General features: G+C 40.8%; 1 protein-coding gene across 3 annotated transcripts in view; it reads left to right on the top strand.

Moving 5' to 3' along the window:
- USP3 (ubiquitin specific peptidase 3) overlaps positions 1-19,921 on the top strand; it is a 41,334-nt gene that overhangs the window by 9,799 nt on the left and 11,614 nt on the right. For all 3 annotated transcript variants that reach the window (XM_082061357.1, XM_082061359.1, XM_082061358.1), the window contains exons 2-5: positions 7,044-7,104; positions 9,146-9,277; positions 16,221-16,304; positions 18,051-18,132. In XM_082061357.1, coding sequence (XP_081917483.1) covers positions 7,044-7,104; positions 9,146-9,277; positions 16,221-16,304; positions 18,051-18,132 — 359 coding nt within the window. The remainder of the gene's footprint in view (positions 1-7,043; positions 7,105-9,145; positions 9,278-16,220; positions 16,305-18,050; positions 18,133-19,921) is intronic.

A 19,921-nucleotide genomic window follows, 5' to 3' on the forward strand; every position in this document is an offset into this window, starting at 1 on the left:
TTTCTCTGGAATGTAAACAGACAATAAGGTCGGATAATAAAGCTGGTGTGTATGCTTGTAGCAGCTGCCTTTTTAAATACACAAAAGAATGCAAAGCCAAAAACTGGGAACACGATCGGTTGTGTTATTACATGTGTACTTGGTACTAAGTGTAATTGCCCGTTACGAATTTTTACACGCTACCTCTACAAATACTCTCTTACCTTGGAGGACACCTGTGTTTTTTGAGGCTTCTTCAATTCTGCTTAAAAAGGTTTCTTTCAGTGCCAGTGTATCCGATCCTGCACATACCCAGCTGTCCTGCAGCCTTGGCTGATGTTCTGTGATAAGACAGTTTTTGCCCTGAGAAGCTGTTTTATTGTATATGCTGGTTTATAACCGAGTTTATGGGCCAGAAGGAAAGAGTGCACACGACTCTGTAGCGTCGTGATTTGGACAGTTCGTTTTAAGTGGAAAATCCTTGGTTCCAGCCTCGGATCTAAAGACTGAATGTTTCATCTGGAGGATTTGGAATCTAGAATACATGGCTCTTGGTTGCTGCAGAGCGTGCAGCCGAGGTGAATGCCCTAAATGCTAGTTTTGGTGAAAGTCACACTTTCTCTTTTGCTTTGTCTCGCTGTTCCCCTGTATAACTATTCATGGGAAGTGTCTTTAACAAAAGGAAAGGTTGGTTCTCCCTGGGCACTTAGGAGTAGTCTAGAAGGAAGGTTTTCCACGGGGAGGGTGGATGTGTGTGCATTAAACGTGAGGCATTCACATCTTGAATGCATGGGGATCCCGTGGTGGAAACTTCTCAGCTGATTTATTCAGGTTCCTGCATCCAGAGGGAGATCCAGAGCTGTGAATTCCTGTGGTGGGCAGAGCCTTTTTTGCAACCCCAGCACGTGAGCCCAGAGGAAGGACAACATCTAACACCTTTGTCTCCTTGGTATTTCTTGTAGGCTAAGAACTTCAGCAATTCCCTACTTAGAATGCTGGCTTTTCTAGATGACTCTCTGGTGTGTCTGGTACTTGTTGCGTGTTGCGTATGGGAGGTTTTAGGTGTTTTAATTCAGAGCTGATTTGACAAGTCACCTTAAAAGTTTTGTGTAGAGTACTGAGTTTTGGGATGTCTTACCCTTGCCTGCAAGTGAAGTGACATAAAGGACTAAGGTATTAGGGCTGGTAGGCCCAGTTCTGATCTATGCCGATTAATTTAAAATTCTTTGGTAAATTTTTTGATCTCTCTTTCTCCATTTTTCAGTCTGTAAAATCAAAGTGGGCTCTCTGAGAAATGCTCTGAATCCCATGACTGAAAAACTTTGCGTTTGAGATGTTATTTCTAAAGTGGTTTGCATAATTTTGGTTGAATGTTTGTGCAGTGTTTTGCATTCCCACCACTTGCAGTTGTTTCCCAGGATGTTTGCTCACAAGTTTCTCTCACATTTACTTCCAGGTCTCTGGAGGAAAGAGCTTTTATTCTGATTCCTTAGGCCCGATGTGTTGCAGAAGGATCGTGTTTCACAAAGCAGGGGTTTCACTTTTTGCTATGCAGATTGTTGCTTCTTTTTTGTGCTAATGCAGGCAGCCCAACTCTTTTCTTGCTGCGTTTTTCAGGTTCTATGAGGAACCAAATGTAGAGTAACTTTGTCCTGTTACAAAATCCTAACTAACCAGGGCACCGAGGGATTGTTAGGCAAGATGATATTGAAAGTATGGGAGAGGAAGAGTCTGTATCTCTAGAATACTTTTAACAGTATTCTTCCTTTTTTTTTTTTTTTTTTGAGATACACCTGTGTGTGCATACATATAGTGTTTGTATACATCCTACACATGCAGCATGCTATACGTATGTGGCATGTTGGGGATTGGACTAGATGACCTTTGAAGGTCCCTTCCAACCCAAACTGTTCTATGATTCTATGGTTCTATGATATATGTGTGTTTGTCACTGAGTGCTTATGTTTGTGGGACAAGGTGCTCAGCACACTATCAGTACAGCAGTGCGACCACAACTGTGTCAATATTGTTCCTGGTGCAAATACTGTGCAGAGTAACAGTGACCTTTTCCAGTTCAGCTTCTATCAGCATAGCCGACCTACTGCGGTAACGTAAACTGAAATGAAAAAAGGTCATTTAGTCCAAAGATGTTTCTCTGCCGGTTATTACATTATTGTAGTTTAACCATATAATTATACAAGTAAGATAGTAGTGTTGGTACAGCTCCTTTGGAGAACAGAGTCCAGGCCGTTCTGTGAAGGCTGTGAAGACCGCTGGGAATAGTTCAGTGACCCTAATCTTGTTTCTATTCAACACGCTCTTGACAGGAGGACCAAAGTATTGCTCTCACTGTGCTCATATTTTGTGGCCTTTTTTAGTGATGTAGCGAAGGACTATTTCAAACGGAGTTGAGCAGCAGCTGTGGCCTCGGGTGCCGCTGTGCCCTGGTCCCCGGGCTCGCTGCTGCCGGCCCTGCGGGGCATGTTCTATATTGCAGGTTTCTGACCTTGGCTGCTGCACAGAAACTGCTTCCTGTTTGTCTCCTCCTCTTCCTGCTGCTTTTTTCTTTTGCCAGTTTATAAATTATGCAGCCTGCTATTTAAACAAACCCATTAATTTCACGGCTTGTTTGTATACTCTCACATAGCTGCAGCTTTCTTACAGTGGAAATCTGCAGCTTTGTTCCGTAAGGAACACAGTGTTTGGCAGGAGCTTTCATGCCTCGCAGATGCTCTTGGAGTGAGTTTTCAGTAAAGAAAACAAAAAGGTCACAATTCACAAGTACATCTTTGAGCGATCATGAGGGCAAGATGGGTGGGGGCTCTGTGGTGACAGTGCCAAACTGATTAGCTGTATCTTACTCATTCTGCTTGGCATAAATTGATGAACATTATGTATCAGGATGATTTACAGAAAGCGGGAGCTGGAGGGACATCTCTGAACGCTCCCGTGGTTGTGTACGAGTCTGTATGCACTAGGGTGTGATTGTTTGCCCTCTTGGGGCTGGATGGATGCTCCATTTACAGAGGGCTTTGTGGGCTAATAATGGGTATTCAGATTTCACTTAAACCAGTCTGTAAAAGATGGTATTATAAAAATTATGTTTCTAAGTGTCTAAATAAGCTGATATTGATGTAAAATGGCAAATGGCTTACGGCTTTAGACATTGTGGCATTGCAGATTTGCTTTCCCTTTCCTTTTGGCATGTTAGTATCATCTTTGCCTAACCACTTGGAGCTGTTCTAAAAATACAGCAAAATGAGGGTTGCTAACCATTGCAGTAGCCATTTAAGTTCAAGCTGAGAAAGCAGCCAGCGTTCCTTAGCCTGGATACCACTAAATAAGGTGTAACAAACACAGATATATTTTTTTTTAATGTGGTTAAGATGTTTGCTGAGCATCACTTTATTCCAAAGGAGGGAGTGCTGTGTAGTGCACCCCCCTCCTCTTTTTTTAAATAGCACTAAAAAAATAAAAACCCAAATCCCAATTAGAATACTGATAATTGAGGGAAGATGTACGTACCTGTACAAATGGGTCTGAGAGTCTTTCCTCATGATTCTGTGTAACTGTCTGACTTGAAAGTACTGAACACCCAAGTCTGTTTTAAGGACCAAGTTCTAGGGCTGTGTAATGTGCTTTGAATTGAGAACGGATTTGCTATGGATCTGTGTCTCTTGTTTCTGATCTACTTCTAAGCCTAGTGCCTTCAAGTCAATATTACATCTGAAAGGAATAACGTGTATTTTCCTTATAGATGTAGCCAAACTGTTTAATTTAGATTGTAAGCAGTTCAGGGCGGTGACTGCGCTTTACTGTGCGTTCCATGGTGCCTCTCGTGTTAGAGTCCTGACTAGTGCCTGAAGCTCCAGGCCTGATTTAATTCATTAATAGTCAGTAACAGACGGTAACTGCCTCAGGATCTGAGCTGAGGAGTACCTAGAGAGCTGGCCTCCCAGAAACATGGAACGCAATCTTCAGCAACCTTTAAAAAATCAATTGTGCAATCCTCTCAGAGCAGAGCGACTGTAGGTCACAAATTTAATACTGCCTTCTGTGTTTAATCTTAGTGGGAGTCACTTCCATGTTATTTGAGTTCTTTGTGGGAGGAGATGTTTGTGAAGAAGATAAACTACACGTTTTTAATGTGATGCAATTGGAGCAAAGTTCTTCCTCAAAGTTAAAGCAAACAAATGAGCCGTCTTTTCCTATTCCCTGATGTGCAAGATGGAACATTTTAGTGGAAGATATTTTTTGGCGTTGTGTGAAGTTGGTGGACTTGTTTGCTGTTTGTGCAGAACACTTAAACATGATGTGAACTCTGCAGAATGAGCAGTATAATATAACACTTCAGTAAAATTTAACACTTCAGTATAATTTAACACTTGGCAAGGAAGGAGTGCTGATGTTTAAAATATCTGAACGTCAAATTGTAGTTGTCTGGTACATGGTGGAAAATAAGAGCAGCAGTTTGCATTGCAATGCTTTGACCTGCTGGTCGAGAACCAGTGCTATCCACAGATGATACCACACTGAAAGCAAAAATGTTGGTTTTAAGTGGGGATTTCTGCTGGGGTTTGAATGCTGGGAAAACTGTTTCATGTTCCTGGCAAGGAAAGTGTACGGTAGTGGTTTGGTCATGCAGCACTTAATCTGTTTAAGTGCATGAATGGTTTTGGCTTCTGTTTCCTTCTGGTTAATTTTTTACCTTTCGGTTTGTGTAATTCAGGAAAGTAGAACTGTATCAGGTTGCGGTGGTGGTGCGTTTAGCCGGTGTCTAACGGATGATGGCTGGTGAGGGTCTGCCCTTCCTCTTCTGTTTGCCACTGCCAAATGTTGGTTTTCTCAGTAATGTTTTAGTCAAATCAGACAAACTTCGCCCACTTTTCTAACTTGAAATGTAAGCTGAAACAGCTGTACCTTGCTCCTTTATTTATTGCAAGGTTGCCATTGCAGTTGGGAGAACCCATCAACTTCAGAAACAGGAAAATTTGGTTTTGGAAAACCAAAGCATGGAAACTGAGACATGTGAGAAGATGTGTTTGTCAAGTAAAGTAATGATTGCAGCAGTTGAAGAAAACAGCTCTGGAGTCTTTACTAAACAGTTTGAAGTAGCTACTTAACTGTGCTTTTTTCCAGTGAACACAGTGAAATTCTTAGTTTTAACCATTCCTTGGGTTGTGCCTGTGACTTGAAATACAACAACTATTTGTAATAATGAATTCAGATGCAGAAAGCAATTATTTAAGAAGCAGTGTTAGCTAGGGGGCTTTTTTGGTCCAATTTAAATTAAATAGGCAAAACCTAATGGTGACAAATTAGCTCTTCTAATCAGCTAAACTAGTCACTTCTCTCCCAGTTAAAGCAAGGAGGGGGTTAATGTTTTTTCTTATAACTTATTTAATTTGATAAAGAAACTTCTTTCACTTATGTTAGCTTAACTTTCTCTGATAGTCTTTGATCTTCACAGTTTGTCGTGTCCCACAGTTTGCAGCTTGGTGAAGGTGAGTTTGAGTTTGTCTGGAAGTCCCCAGTGAGCCTGCTGCGGGGATCCTGCCCTGGAGCAGCTTGCTAAGGTGTTACTGCAGACGTGGAACGCTGTTCTCAAGCTTTTCTACAACAAATATACATAATTTACATGCATGCTAGGATTTAATCCCCTTCTCTTTGTCTCTTCCTCCCCCTTGCCTTGTAGTCCTGTGTGTTTCTGGTGTCTTATTTTTCCTCTGACTTCTGAGTGGCTGCTCCAAGGAGCAGTTGTTTGTAGCATGTAGAAAAACGACATGGCATCGTACCCTTTGTGTATTTTGGGGGTAGTTGAAGTTGTCTTTTTACTATTCTTAGCATTTAAATTTTCTTACCATACTAGTTGGGTATTTGGAAGTGTAATGGTCTTCCTGTACATGCTGCGGTAATGGATAATTGTTAACAATTTGACTTCATTCAGATGTAAGCACCGTATATCGTAGCGTCCCTCCTTCAGTGACATGATCCAAATTGGAACTCCACTCAAAATTTGAGAGTTCAGCATCAATTTAGTTGTAGTTCCACAATTGCTTTTGTTTATAAAGATGCACATACTTTTTCTTGACTAATCCGTGTGATTCTGTGTGAAATTTTGCTCTGTTTGCCTGTTTCACCGTGTTCTGCCTGGATGGTTTATTTACTGAGATTTTGTTTCTAATCTGAATTTGCAAACTTTGCTACTGGGTTGGGGTAGAAGTCGGAATATCCCATTTCTAGGACTCTACCCTGGGATGATGTTTCATAATTTTATATTATCTGCTGTTTTTTCACTTTAAGCCCTTTAGCTTGAAAACAAACATGGTTATTTAATTTTTCTATACTTAGAGTTGAAAACTTAGATAACATCTTCTGGTGCCTCGCATGGGTTGTGAAGCACAGCACTGTGTTACGCTTTAACCTTTAGGCTTCTTGTGCTTGACTTGAAGGGGTAACATCTTCATGGATAAAGCCTTTACCAGCACAGGAATACATATTGAATAAGCGGTGTGTATTAATATTATTATGCATTGCACAGTGATTTATTCTGTGTGCTTCTTATCAGATTGCCAGGCTTTCTTGCAGTCTCTTCTTCAAAGTGGCTCACTGTCTAAATAATGTTATGAAACAGAAGTGAAGTGCTGTGGCTTTTTTTCCTGTGTTGGGTGGACAGCCTTATGAAAAGCCAAAAGAAAGGTTTTTAATCTTTACTGGGTTTTTTGCTACTTGTGCTGCTGCTATTTATTGTGTTTCAAAATCACGTAGAACTCATGTGGATGTAATATGAACAAAAAAATCAGATTTTTCATTGCAAGTAGCAGGTAAATGTGTAGCCTGCAACTAAAACCCAAGCCAGAAGAAGTTTAATGTGCTATGGTGTCAATAGCTCTTCAGTCTCTTAGTTTAGTCCCTAATAAAGATTAATGAACGTGGCTGACTATTTTACATAACTGTGCTGCCAGCTGGAGTCAGCAGAGCTGTTGCTGGCGTTCAGAATGTGTTATGCAACTGTAATATCAGACACAATTCATTTAATACTTTTTTTTTTTAATCTTTTATAGTGTGCCGGTCAAATAAAAGTCCGTGGGTCTGTCTGACGTGCTCAAGTGTCCATTGTGGAAGGTGGGTACGAAGTGTTGGTGTCTAAGTCTTTTAATCAGACTTTTATCTTTTTCCTTTGTTGCTTGACTCTGCAGCAGTTAATTTAAATTTTTCCTGAACAACTTACAGTTCCTTGAAATAAACCTTTCATTATCTCATTTAACATTGTATGTTTATACTGAACACACTTCTTTGCTACCTTAAGAGAATCCAGAGATTATACTCAACATCGTATTTTATTTCCAAAAGAAAAGTGTATATGGCTGTGATTGCACCGCTCAAAAAGTGCCTTTAGCACCGCTGATTCAGTGGATTATTGTAACGTTCCGTTCTGGAAAAGATGTCTCTGTTGTAATAAGATTAAACCAATAAGAGTTCTTGGAAACCCACAAATGTTGGCAAAGCTGATTTTGAGAAAAATGGCAACTGTCTAGCTAAGACAGAAAAATACCTTAAATGTACTGTACTGTAGTTTTGGAAGAAAGTTATTACCATAACATATAAGGATGAGTTACCATCAGAATTCATTTGGAGTACACCTGGGTTTTGTCTGTATTAGTTAAGGTACACCCAAAGAAATTGTAGAGGGATGATACAGTCAATGCTGCTATTTATATGTCAGGATAATTGTAGAAAATTTGCTGCTTCTTAGTGACTTTGTGTTTTAAAGTGTATTCAATAAAGTCCAGGTTTTGTTTCTTTGATCTGGATAGCAGTAAGTGCCACATTTTTAATAAAGCCCCTTAGAGTTTTCAGCACAAACCCTTTTTTTTCTCTTTTTATTTATTCTTTTATCTTAGAAATTTATACTTGGTGAGAGCCAAGAGATGGGGAGCTACTTCATGTCATGTGATGGTGTAAAATAAATACTTTGGAATATTTTACTTTTTACCAATTAAAAAAAATAGGCCACTGTCCACATAATACTGTCCACCTCTCTTGTATGCAGGTAGTAGACACTGAGTCAGTTATTTATGCAGTTTTAAAGTGCTCCCATCCTTAGAATTTAAAATAATTGCATAAGAAGTGGGTAATATACCTTGTAACGAGAGCACTTTTGATCATGAAAGCATGCAGCATATTCTATTTGGGTAATGTTTGAAATTAAAGGAAGAGAAATGAGGTTTTCAAATCTTCTGTTGAAGAGGGGTTGTGACAGAAGTGCTGCAGGGTTCTGCCGGCACAGCAGCGTCGGTCACCGTGTCAGTCACCGTGTCGGTCACCGTGTCAGTCGCTTGTGGCTGTAGTGCCTGACCCGGCACGGCTGTGTGAGAATTGTTCACACCTGCACCTGAGAACAAGCGGACAACAGAGAAACCCTCCTGTGGAGCATGTGCAGCGTTCTGTTGGTTGGCGTTACCAAGTCCAACAAGCGAGAAATAGTGCTAATGATTTTCAGCCGATACTTAGGGCTCTTGCATTTGTAGTGACACTTTATTAATGAAAGATGCTTCATTTTCTAGATCTCAAATTTTGAGCATGAAAATGCTCGTTGTGTCAGCAAGAGAGCCGCAGGATTTTAGATTTTCTGTGATGTGACCCCAGGCACCAGAGCCTTTCAAATGATGAACTTTATAAGACGTAGAATGCTCTAAGTGGTGCTGCAGAATGGGAAACCTTAAAATGGATGTGCTTGCATGTGGGGGTCAGCACACTCTTAAAGTAATCACAAATGTGATGAGTGCTGGGTGGAGAAAAGAGTAGAGCTGTAAGAACAGTATATGGGAAAGTAATATAGAGAACTGACCACATTACAGGTATGGAAAAAGGGAGCCAGTGCATCAGTCTGTTCAGGGCCCACGTCCCCGGGTTTGGTACAAGGATGCCAGTTGGTGGTTGCTATGAAGGAGATGAGAGATTAATTTAGACAACATGGAAGAGTGAAAGGGTGAAAAGTTAGAAAATTTAACCGATGTTTTCACAGAGGTGAATTGCCTGTTTTAATGCTGGTATAAATATTGGATGCTTATTAGGCTGCCTTTGTTCTTCTCACATTCAATGGATGTTGGTTAAGTAGCTGTTTAAAAGTATACGACTTTTTTTTGTTTTTCATTTATTTTAGATATGTGAATGGCCATGCAAAAAAGCATTATGAAGATGCGCAGATTCCTATGACCAATCATAAGAAAACAGAAAAGCAAGAGAAAGTTCAGCATACTGTGTGTATGGATTGCAGTAGTTACAGTACATACTGGTAAGGGTTTAAACACTGTAATTTGACAACTTTTTACATACTAGAAGAAAAAAAACTTTAGACTCTTGTGAAGCATTATATCACACATATTTTTATGCACTCTATCTCTTGATTTCCAAACCTGGCTGTTTAAAAAGAGTTACAAAATAAACCCTCTACTTTTGCATGTCTATTGTAGCACTGACTGGGGTAGATTCCTGCATTTCAAATGACTTAGCAGAAACTTTTAGAAATAAATGCTGTTTATTAAAATGTGTTTTGGAGTTGCTGCTGTTTGCTTTGGGGTATGTTGAGAACCTAACCTTTTAATTGCGAAGGCTGCTGTTCGGTTGCAGTTTCTCCTTCCATCAAGTTAGTGAGCCTTTCACATACCCTTTATTTCTCAGAACATCAGAAATTAAAATAACACAATATAGTTCCTGCCCAAGAGATGTGAACCTAAGGTGTGCATGTGTGGGTTTTTCTTTCCAATATTATTGTTTTTCTTCACTCTGAAAGGCTTCCGTCTTTTGGAGATTTGGAGCAACCTGTATGAGTTTGGGAAAGTGATGGATGCTGTTTGGAAGCAGCATCAACTTTCTGGCAAGATTAAGTAGCGGAATCACAGGAGTGATTGTTTTAAAGAGCAGAACGGCTTGGGCTGGTGTGTTCCGTCGGTTTGAGTGAGATGTGAGCAGTTTCCTGTTAGCTTCATGGTTTCCTGCGTGTGTTACTTGTGCAGTGCGGCACTGCAGGGTTTGAACAGTGCAAATCTCGGGGAAATCCACGTTACGGTCTTGTAAAATCATTGAGGATATAGCTCCACCGATGGGTATTTTGTTTCAGTAATTGGGTATCTTTTCTGTATATCATCAGGGAAAAGTCAGTCTGCTAAAGTTTGAGTGTGCAGTTTTACACAGAATACTTTTGTAACAAATATTTTTATCCCCTGCAACACAGTTGAGTGGTCTCACCTGAAGAAAACTCAAAAATTATTTGGATGGTATATGCAGCAGTGACAAAAGCTGTACTGCTTTTAAGCGTAGAAGGAAAGTTTGAGAAGCTTTGTGATGTACAGGGATTTTGCTCCTATTTACGTTTTATTTAAATGACCAGCATTTTTATCTGCTTCTACGTGAAAACATTAGAGAACGTCAGATTTTTCAAAGTGATACATATGCACAGGTTACCAGCATTGGAACAGATGTGAGAAGCTAATTCCACTTTCCCAGCTAATGCTGTTAACAACTGAGCTCTACGTTGTGGCTTTTTGTTTTGTTTTAAGTATGACCGGTCTTCTCATCACTCTGAAGGTAATAAAACATGTGGAGGAGTTTATCACAGTATTTGAAGTCTTGGTTATGTCTCCATTTACCATGGCAATTAGTATGCCCAACTTGCTGAGGCTTGATGAGTTACACTAACAAGTTGGGGCACCCTGCTGACCTTACCCAAATCCAGATGGGCATTGCAGAATGACGTGCTTGCGAGGAGCAGGTAGGCACACGTTTGGTGTTCCACAGCGTATTTGTGGCAGGACAGGTGAGAAGCAGCTTAGCATGTGATGTCTTCTCTGCCGCGATGGGAGCAGAAGGCTGAGTCATCTCTGGATGAACTGGAACTAATTGCTGAGGTTTGCCTTGCGGAGTTCCTGTTGTGTATAATTCACGAGCAAATTATAACTCTCCTGCGCTAATGTGAAGCTGAACAAGTTTCAAAAGCAGCGTATCTTTGCTTTCATCTGGGATATTACAGTTTTTTTCCCCACCTGATAATCAGAAAAAGATACCTGGATTTGTTAATTGTACCCAGTTTTTCCAGTGGGAGTGAGTTTAGATGTGTAAAGACGAAGCAGAAGGCGTGCAGACCAGCTTCTGCCCCTTCATTGCAGACAGCGCTGTGGTGGCTGCAGTCAGGCGGTGCTGACCAGCTGAAGCACATCGTTAAGTGAAGCCAAGTCGTAACTGGCTGCTGTGGACATTGAATTCTGAAATGCTATTTTTGAACTTCTTCAGCGTAGACATAAACCGAGTAGACAGCGCTATGCTTATGCAATGGTGCTTCTTTCAAATGAGCTTTTATTTAAAGATTAATATTTTATGCTAGCAATGTGGGCAACCTCAGTAGTTTGAAAAATATACCATCCTAAGACTTAGTAGGATTTTACTTCTACTGTAAAAATAATGCAGATATTTTGATGCAGTGCTTTTATTTGCAATTTTGTTCACCGCACAGAGTTGAGTGGAATATTCTTGTTCCATTTTTATTCTGCGCATCCCACTTTACTATGTTCCTTAGCTCGCGTGATAGTAGCAGTGAACGAGCCTGTCTGGGCACTTTTCTAAGCATTTAATCTTTTGCTTTTCTTTGCCCATGTCACAAACTTTGATGCTGTCATGAGAGCACAGTGCGGGGTTTGCCTTAGCTGTTCTTGTCAGTCCAAGGGGAAGAAATACTATGTGACTGTTGAAGCTACCCTGGTTTATTGAGTTTTGTTTCTAGTTCACAGGCAGTCTTGCTGTAAACCAAAACCAGAACAAGCAGTCTCCTGTAACTGCATTTCAACATGGAAGTCTTAAGTGTGTATGTTTTCTTTTACATGATCACAAGCTTTCGACATAATTTTGAAAGGAAAGTGTTTCAGTTCTGGTGGGATGGTGGATTTTTATTTTTTATTTTTAATCTGAGATGAGGTTTTTATTGTGCATATGAATTTGGTAATGTTTTGAGAAATACAGGCATGCTTGAGTATTGGGCAACTAGGGATTTGCTTTCCAGAGGGTTTTGATCTTTCTTCTATGCCCTCCTATTCACCTGTTCAGTCTTCACAGTGAAAAAGTTGAGAGAATGTTCATCTTTTATTTATTATGAGAGTACAGCTCTCTTTTTGCCTCTTTGGTCACTTTTGAGACGGTAGCTGCAATACTAAATCTTCAGGCTGAATTGTGTTTGAGACCCTAAGCACTGACTCCTGGGTTCCACTTTGTGGAGGTAACCGGCCTTTCAGTTAGTTCTAAAGTACCAAGTCTAAGGAGTTTACGAGAAGGACAAATCTTTTTTCTCTTCAAGCTGTTGTATGAAGCTTTCTCCTCCTGTGTTGGTGATTGTTTTTCTGTGCAGGACAAGTAAAATGATATGTGGAAAAGCCTGCTTTGAGAAATACATTTCCTGAAAGAGGACTCTTGTAAATCAGTTTTCCTCTGTGCCAGCACACAGGCAGTTGGTTGGCGCAGAAGAAGAAAGGCTGCCCTGTTCACATATTTGCATATTTCTCCTGTGTTCGTTTAATCCCAGACGCAATTTGCAGGTCAGATTTCTGACCCATTAGCCTCCTTGTTATCTCTTAAAGGGACAAGCTCGTGCTGCTCTTCTCCCCGCACACACACCTGGGCTGATGTAAAAATAACTAAGTGCCAAAGACTTCCAAAAATTGTTAGTCTTTCTGTTTGTGATAGTGGTTATATTTAAAAAACAGGCTTACTGTGCTTGCACATAAGCAATCTCATATTTGGATGCTGAGGACTACTCCTTTGCATTCTGCAGTCAGTGGAAATTAAAGAAGGTAAAAAGCTTTTTTTTATCAACACAGTAGAGCTTGAGTTCTTAGTTTACTTATATAAGACGTTAGCACAACTAAGGAAAGTCAGACTTTCTTTGTTTTTCTTGTCCTGTAAGTCCTAAAATGCAGTTGGGGCTTTCATAGCGTGAAGCTGTGTCACCCACTGAGGCGGGTGGCGCGGGGTGACGTGTCCCCAGAGCAGAGCGCACAGGCGCTGGCCTCCTGCCATTTTAGCAGCAAAAGACGTCAGAAAAGACCAGGCCTTGGAGGTAGAGGTGCTAAAAATAGGAAGTGTACGGAGAGGAAAATATTTGCTAATCCATATAAGGGACCCTCCCCAGAGTACAGAATTAGTTCTATACAATTGCTGTAGAACTGCTGTATGCAAAAAGGTGTGTTGTTATTTTTTTATAATCCTGAGGTTCAGAATTGGGATGTCTGTTTTCAGTGTCGGCTTCGCATACAGGAAGTAATCTCTGAGCAGTTTGTCTTCAAGGGGTGTGGGCTTGACGAATTTTAAGCTCTTAAAGCATAAACTAGTTCCTGTGCTGTTGACTTTGTTTATCCAAAACAGATGGGTAGTAATGCTTTTGGTTCTGGTAGTAGTGCTGAATCCTCAGTGTTGAAAGCGTTTAAAACCCCTGCCCATTAAAAGTGAAATAGAAGCAGCTTGTCTTGTTTTTAAGTTAATCTTAAAATTAGTTTTTCGCTCTTGCAAGGCCCCTGACATTTAACGTATTTGGTTTTATTCCTCCGTCTTGGGGAAAGTGCTAACTTGCAATTTTATGTCAAGATGTAACTGGTATGTGAGATGAGACTAAAAATAAGGTTAACGTGATGTTTAGGGCACGAGAGCAAGTATTAAATCACCTTTCAGCCATAAGTTGGCTTAGAGGCTTTCATTGAGCTTGCATCTGCTTTCGCTCCCCGTTTATAAATGTCAGTAGCTACACAAGTGGGGTGTCAGTGTAATTGTGGCAGTGTACCTGGGGTGTGGACACGCTCGGTATTAAGGAGGGGTCGGACTGTGCCATATCCACCTGCACGGTGTTTCTCTCGCTAACACTGTCCTGGTTGTCCTTGGGATGTGGTGTCCTGCGAGAGCGGCAAAGGCAGGAACGCTTGTTGGGTAATTGTAGGTGGCCGATAAAGCTGAACAGAACTACTTAAAACATGGCTGAAAAATAAGCACATTTACAGGCTTCTTCCCCCTCCCAAACTAACTAGGTCTGTGGCAATCTTTAAAAAAACATATATATATTACTGGCAATAGCTATCTTATAATTTCTAGATCTTGCATAAGTGTCCATAACTGCTCTGTTCAGTATCTGGAAATCTTGAGAGTCGTACTAATTTCTCTCTCAGAGGTAAAAATCATGACAGTTCCTGGACAGACTGGTCTTGCAGACCCCTTTCGCTGGCAAGGGCCTTACTTTCTCGACTCTGTAGTCTCTTCAAGAATTCAGTGTTTGAATTAACACTAACAATACTGTTGCCTTTGAACTACATAGCAGGTTTATGCAACAAAGAATGCTGTAGATTCTGGTTGTGCCTGAAGTCAACAGCTTCACCAGCTACTGAGCACAGACCTGCTCCAGCAGAGCAACTGAGACTGTGGGGGTGTTCCTTCGCACTTCAGTCAGTCCTGTGCCAAAGGGAACGGAGAGAAATAGCTACAGTTCTGATATTAAACATATCCTGAGCAAGTCAGTTTTCTTCACAGGAAGTGTTCGGTTGCCTGCCAGAATTTGAGGCCGCAATTTGATACTCGGCAGCGAGCATGGGGCTGAGAAACCCTGCTCGGAGCTGGGCTGCCCCGCGGGGCCGCGGGGAGGGGAGCTGCGCGCCCCTGTTGTCGCGGCGCTCGCAGAAGGGCTGGTGCAAGTGCTGTTCAGTCTTGCCTTACCTTCCCGTTTCTCGTGCCAGAACACGGGTTATGCAGCCCTGGAGCTGGCTCTTGGCTAACCCGCGCGAGTACGGGGAGGTGCCATCTGTGGCTCCTGCGCACCGCGCTCAGGCCGCTGCTCTGCTTGGGGAGAGTCTCAAGGAAGCCGCACAGAAACCTTTGTTACCGATGTGCAGGTGGATTCTGCGGGGCCGGGCTTCCTTACTGACTGCAGCGTTTCTTGGTTTTAAGGGATATTTGTCCTTCCTTCCTCCCCCTCCCCTTTCTGTGACCCCATCCCTGTATGCAGGCATCATCTTTCCTTCAGAAATGGAAGAAAGAACATGGATAAGAGCGTCCACATCACTCTGGGACCTCTATTCCCCCTTTTTGTGAGAGCAAGAAATGCAAGGGATTTAAAATACAGCAAAGCAGCAGAAGTAATGCCATCTTACAAGAGTGTTCTCCTGGTGACAGTTTTCTTTGCTGCTCTCTCATTTAGTTTCTTCAAACTGACATGTGCACTGTGGATTTACATGTGCTCAGGAAAACACTGAAATAAGGTGTGGGGTCATTTTCAGCATTCCCTAGAAGACGCTTCTCCCCCACTCTAGAAATGCTCTAACTTCTGCCTTCTGCACTATATGAGGTGTTACAAGCCCACAGTTTGAACTTGAAATGATAATGAACATCTTCTTGGGAAATGTGAGATCTTTGTAGAACATTATAGAATTACAGACTTTTGTAACCCTTCTGCTGAGAGGCCAGTTTGATTTGGCTTCACTTTACTTTGAGGCAATGGGCGGATCAACTTGTCTGTCTTTTTCAGCTCAGTTACTTTTGCATACTTCCCCTGAAAAAGCTCAAAATACTTCCTTAAGGTTATGAGAGTTTCTCTATATATAAAAACTGTATGAGAGTTTGGGTGACGTTTGTGGTTAAAGCATAAGGTGCGAGTTTCCACAGACTTCTGGTGTGTCTTTGGACAAACCATGCAATCGCTTAATTCATCTTCCCTGGTCTTTTTTTCATAGCAGAAACTTGTACATTATGTGTGTGTCTTTTCAGCACCTTGGGTTTTAATGATAGCTTTACAGTATTAAAATAAATTGACTTATGCTATGCGTTACTAAAAACTTTGTATTCTGTTTGCCTGATATCACTTGGTCATATCTGATAAATCTTCTATGGATTGTCAACTAATGCTGCTTTTGGTTACACCGTATGTTTGAATTTCTGTTGAATTGGAATTGGAACTGCCTTGGGACAAGCAGTACATCGTGCTCTGATTTCTAATGAAGAACTGAGCTAGAATAAAAAGCATGTAGTAAGGCAGTATCTGTACCTTTTCTCGCTCGGGAGAGAGTGAACTGAGCTCAGTATGTAGGTGTCGTCCTTCCCTGTCCCCTCGTAATCTGTCTCTGAATCACTTCAGTCCTTCCTGCACGTGGGCTTGCAGGGCTGCTTTGGAGCACTTCACTGACATCCTTTGCACGTGCTGATAAATGTTTTTCTTGCAGTTACCGCTGTGATGATTTTGTAGTCAATGATACCAAGCTGGGCCTGGTACAGAAGGTCAGAGAGCACCTGCAGAACTTGGAAAAGTAAGTACGTTGGTTACATCCAGACTGCTTTAGGTGTAGTACTGCATCATTTCAGTGGTATTTCTGTTTTACATGTGTATATGTACTTAATGTATGTATTGTGGTCCTTCTGTGTGGGTGATACTGGGTATGTTTAAATATCCTTTTCATCATTGAGAAGCAAAGGTGCAGAACGAATGGATTTGGCTGACCTTGTATGTTTTGTTTCTCGTACAGTGAATGTTGCAGAAGCAGCATGTGGTGATAACAGGAATTTAGATACCAGTTAGCTTTCTTTCTATATAGCCAATCAGTACTGTCTTTTTCCATATAAATGGGAGAGAATTTCCAGAGCAGAATCGTAGTTTTGTCAAAACCAGAATAAGTAAGTTTCTGGAGCAGAGAAATTGAAGAGAAAATGAAGTAGTCTTCATTGAAGAGAAATACAAAGTAGTATTCATATTAATTGCATAGTTTGGTTTCCAGAAGAAAGATGAAGAAGGTTTATGAGCTTGGAGTTGTAAGGCAGAGGCATGTTGTTGCTCTGCCGGGCACTGTTCTACTGAAAAGCAGATACTGCAGTCTTTGTGATGCAGATGCTGTGGCCAGTGCTAGATAGCAAATAGTCTTTTCACAGTTTGCTTGGAAATCTTATATAATACTAAGCAGAAGTATATGTGCATATACACTGCTTCCAAATACAGTTGGACACCCCAGGGTTCAAATAGACTCCCGTTAAGAGATTGCTGTGATTTTCGGGAAGTCTCTGGATCCTTCCTGACTTAAGCGTGCCACTTTCTCTGGCAGTAATATTAACGTTTTCATGACTTTTCCATTCTCTCGTTGCTGGGCTTGTTAGGTATATAATGAGATGTAAAGATATTTAAACATAACGAGAAGTGCACATTTGGATTTCGGAAATGTGCGGGAGATTTTACTCTTCAGGAGCTAAATGGTACAGTGGAGGCTTCCGTTGTGTGTAATGACAGTTTTTGAATGTTTGGAGGGTTTTTTAATTTAAGAAAATTAATAAAACAGCAACAACACAACAACAACAAACAAAACCCAACCAAACAGACAAAAACACACCCCAAAAAACCCCCACCAAAACCAAAACCAAACCAAACTAAAGTCTAGAACAAGTTATGATTTTGCAATTAGATTAGAGGGAAGTCATGAACTGTAGACTTGAGAGGCCAGTAATTTCCAGTGATGTGAAAAACTGATTGCTCTTGTTACTTAGTGTTACATAACCCTTATAAGCTCATATATTTTAAGAGAACTCGGCTATAATACCTAAGTGCTAGCACATCGAGATATTTTTGGTTCATGGTAATTTTACTTAGTCCTCATTTTTTGAAGTTGTATTTCTAAAGGCTTAGATAATTCTTCTTTCAGAAGTGTTTTATGGAAAATTCTGTATTACATATTCCTTTGATAAAGGAAAATAAATAATCAATATTTTAGGTAAAAAGTAGCATGCTAATAAGGCCGCTCTTCAGGGTGCTTACTGTAGCATGCATAGCTTAATGCAGTTGACTTGGACGTTGGCATTGGAAATGGGATGTGCATCTGTACTCTGAGGGAGGTGTCGTCTGTTTAAGACAATGAAAAGCAGATGTTGCTATCAGGAAGCTCTTGGCTGTCTTAATGACAACTGATGGCAGACGCAATCACTGTGTCCAACATTAGGAGGGTTATCTGTTGTCCATTGCACACCATTTGGGTTTTCATGGTAAGTAACCTCTCTTAATTACTTTCCAACAGTTCAGCCTTTACATCAGACAGACATAGGAAAAGAAAACTATTGGAAAACTCATCTTTGAACAACAAGTTATTAAAAGTAAATGTAAGTAAGATGTATCCGGTACGGTGAGTTTAAAGGGTTTTTCTAAACCTCTTGAGGCTCGTAGTTGGCCCAGAGTTGAAATACTTACGATCAGTTACCCGAGTTGTGCTTGGTGCACTATGTCTTTCTCATTTCCTGACCACACATGTAGGGTTTTTTGACTTTTTCTGGTTTTACACTGTACAAGGCAGAGAAAGCAGGTGCTCTGTATTTTTTTTTTTTCTAGGGGGATAAGAGACTAATTGTTAGGGAAAATAAAAAAAATAAGTTTTTAAAAAAGCTTAGTAAAACTTGCTTTTGGAAGAACTGTGGACTTTTCTGAAAGCTTTTCTCACTCTCATGTCTCATCTTCCTGCTATTTTAACTTCACATCTGCAGGGCAGCACCCAGGAGAGGATGATCCAACCCTTTCTAGATAGCTGAAGGGCTACATAGTTTCTTCCAAACAAAGAACGCCCCAAACAATGTCTCTGTTTTCCACAGTTTGGGTTGAGGGACTTGCGAGCTTCATAATTACTCCCAGATTTTATGGCGGGAGAGGGGAGACCCTGCTTCATTTTCGGTGGCAGAGCAGAGCTGTTCCTCCTGCGGGACAGCAGGGAGTCCAAGGGGCTGGAGCCATCGCTGCCTTCAGCTACAGGGGCAATTGCAAAGAAAAGGTGCCCGTGAGAGGAGGATGAATGCAAGTATGAGAGTGGGGTGGGAGCAAAGCAGTTGCTGTTTTACTAAACCTATATGGGTTGATTTACTTCAAAAATGCATTACCTACAGTCAATTTAGGGTCTGCTGAGTGTGTTGTGTGTGCTTCCTGTACTGTCCCGATCATGGGGTGGTTGAGAAAGCCTGGGAGAAATAGTGGTGTTTGTTGTGTTTTTTTTCCTATGGGAACACACAGCATCATTATCTGGGAAACTCAAAGCCAGCAAGAACCAGAAGGAGAATGTTAGGCAACATTTAGATATGGAGAAGACAGAATTAGAAAGCATGAACTTCATGTTGCTTTTATTCTTCTTAGTCTGCGCTGTTTTCTAAGTTTTGTTAATACCTGAATATTGCCCGTGGCAACAGATGTTCTTTTTATTATTGGCATATTCGATCCTTTTCTAGAAAAGACAGGGCACTGCTGTTTGCATAGATACCCTGCTGTCTCACCCTGGGCAAGAGTGAGAAAACAATATGCTAAGGACACTGTGGCATTTGTACTTTAAAGTTTTCCTCCTGTATTGGAAAACAGGTCTCTTGTTAAAGGATTCTTACCGAATTGATCAGTTGCTTATGTAAATAATAACTTTTTTTTTAAACAGCATATATTTAAATGTCCTGCTGTCATTAGTTCTTCACTAGAGGTGATGTTTCTGGTAGATTCGGGGAGAAAAAAGTTTTACTGGAACACTTTGGATAATGTATTTGGTAACATAGATTTGCATGCGGTCTTTGTGTCAAGCAATATGTTCGAGATACTGCTACTGAAAGATAGTCTAGCTTTTTAGTTCTGTTAGAACAATGAAGAATGCCCAAAAACTTGATGAACTTTCAACATGATACTTTTTAGACAATGTCCAAGTGTTGTGGATTCTAGAAATCATGAATGCAACACTATCCACATTTCTCTTCCCTCTCCTCCCAGCCTACTCTGAAGATTATTCAGCAAAAAACAAGCTTATCTGCGGGTAACAGTGCTCTAATGTGTTAAAATTCAATAAATGGTGTAGATTTTCCTTTCACTTCATTCAACACGTCGCTTTTTCTTTGCACAGTCCAACTTGACTGTTTCTTTCCGCAATAAATG

This window comes from Streptopelia decaocto (genome assembly GCF_964273445.1).
Source record: "Streptopelia decaocto genome assembly, chromosome: 9".
NCBI lineage: Eukaryota > Metazoa > Chordata > Aves > Columbiformes > Columbidae > Streptopelia > Streptopelia decaocto.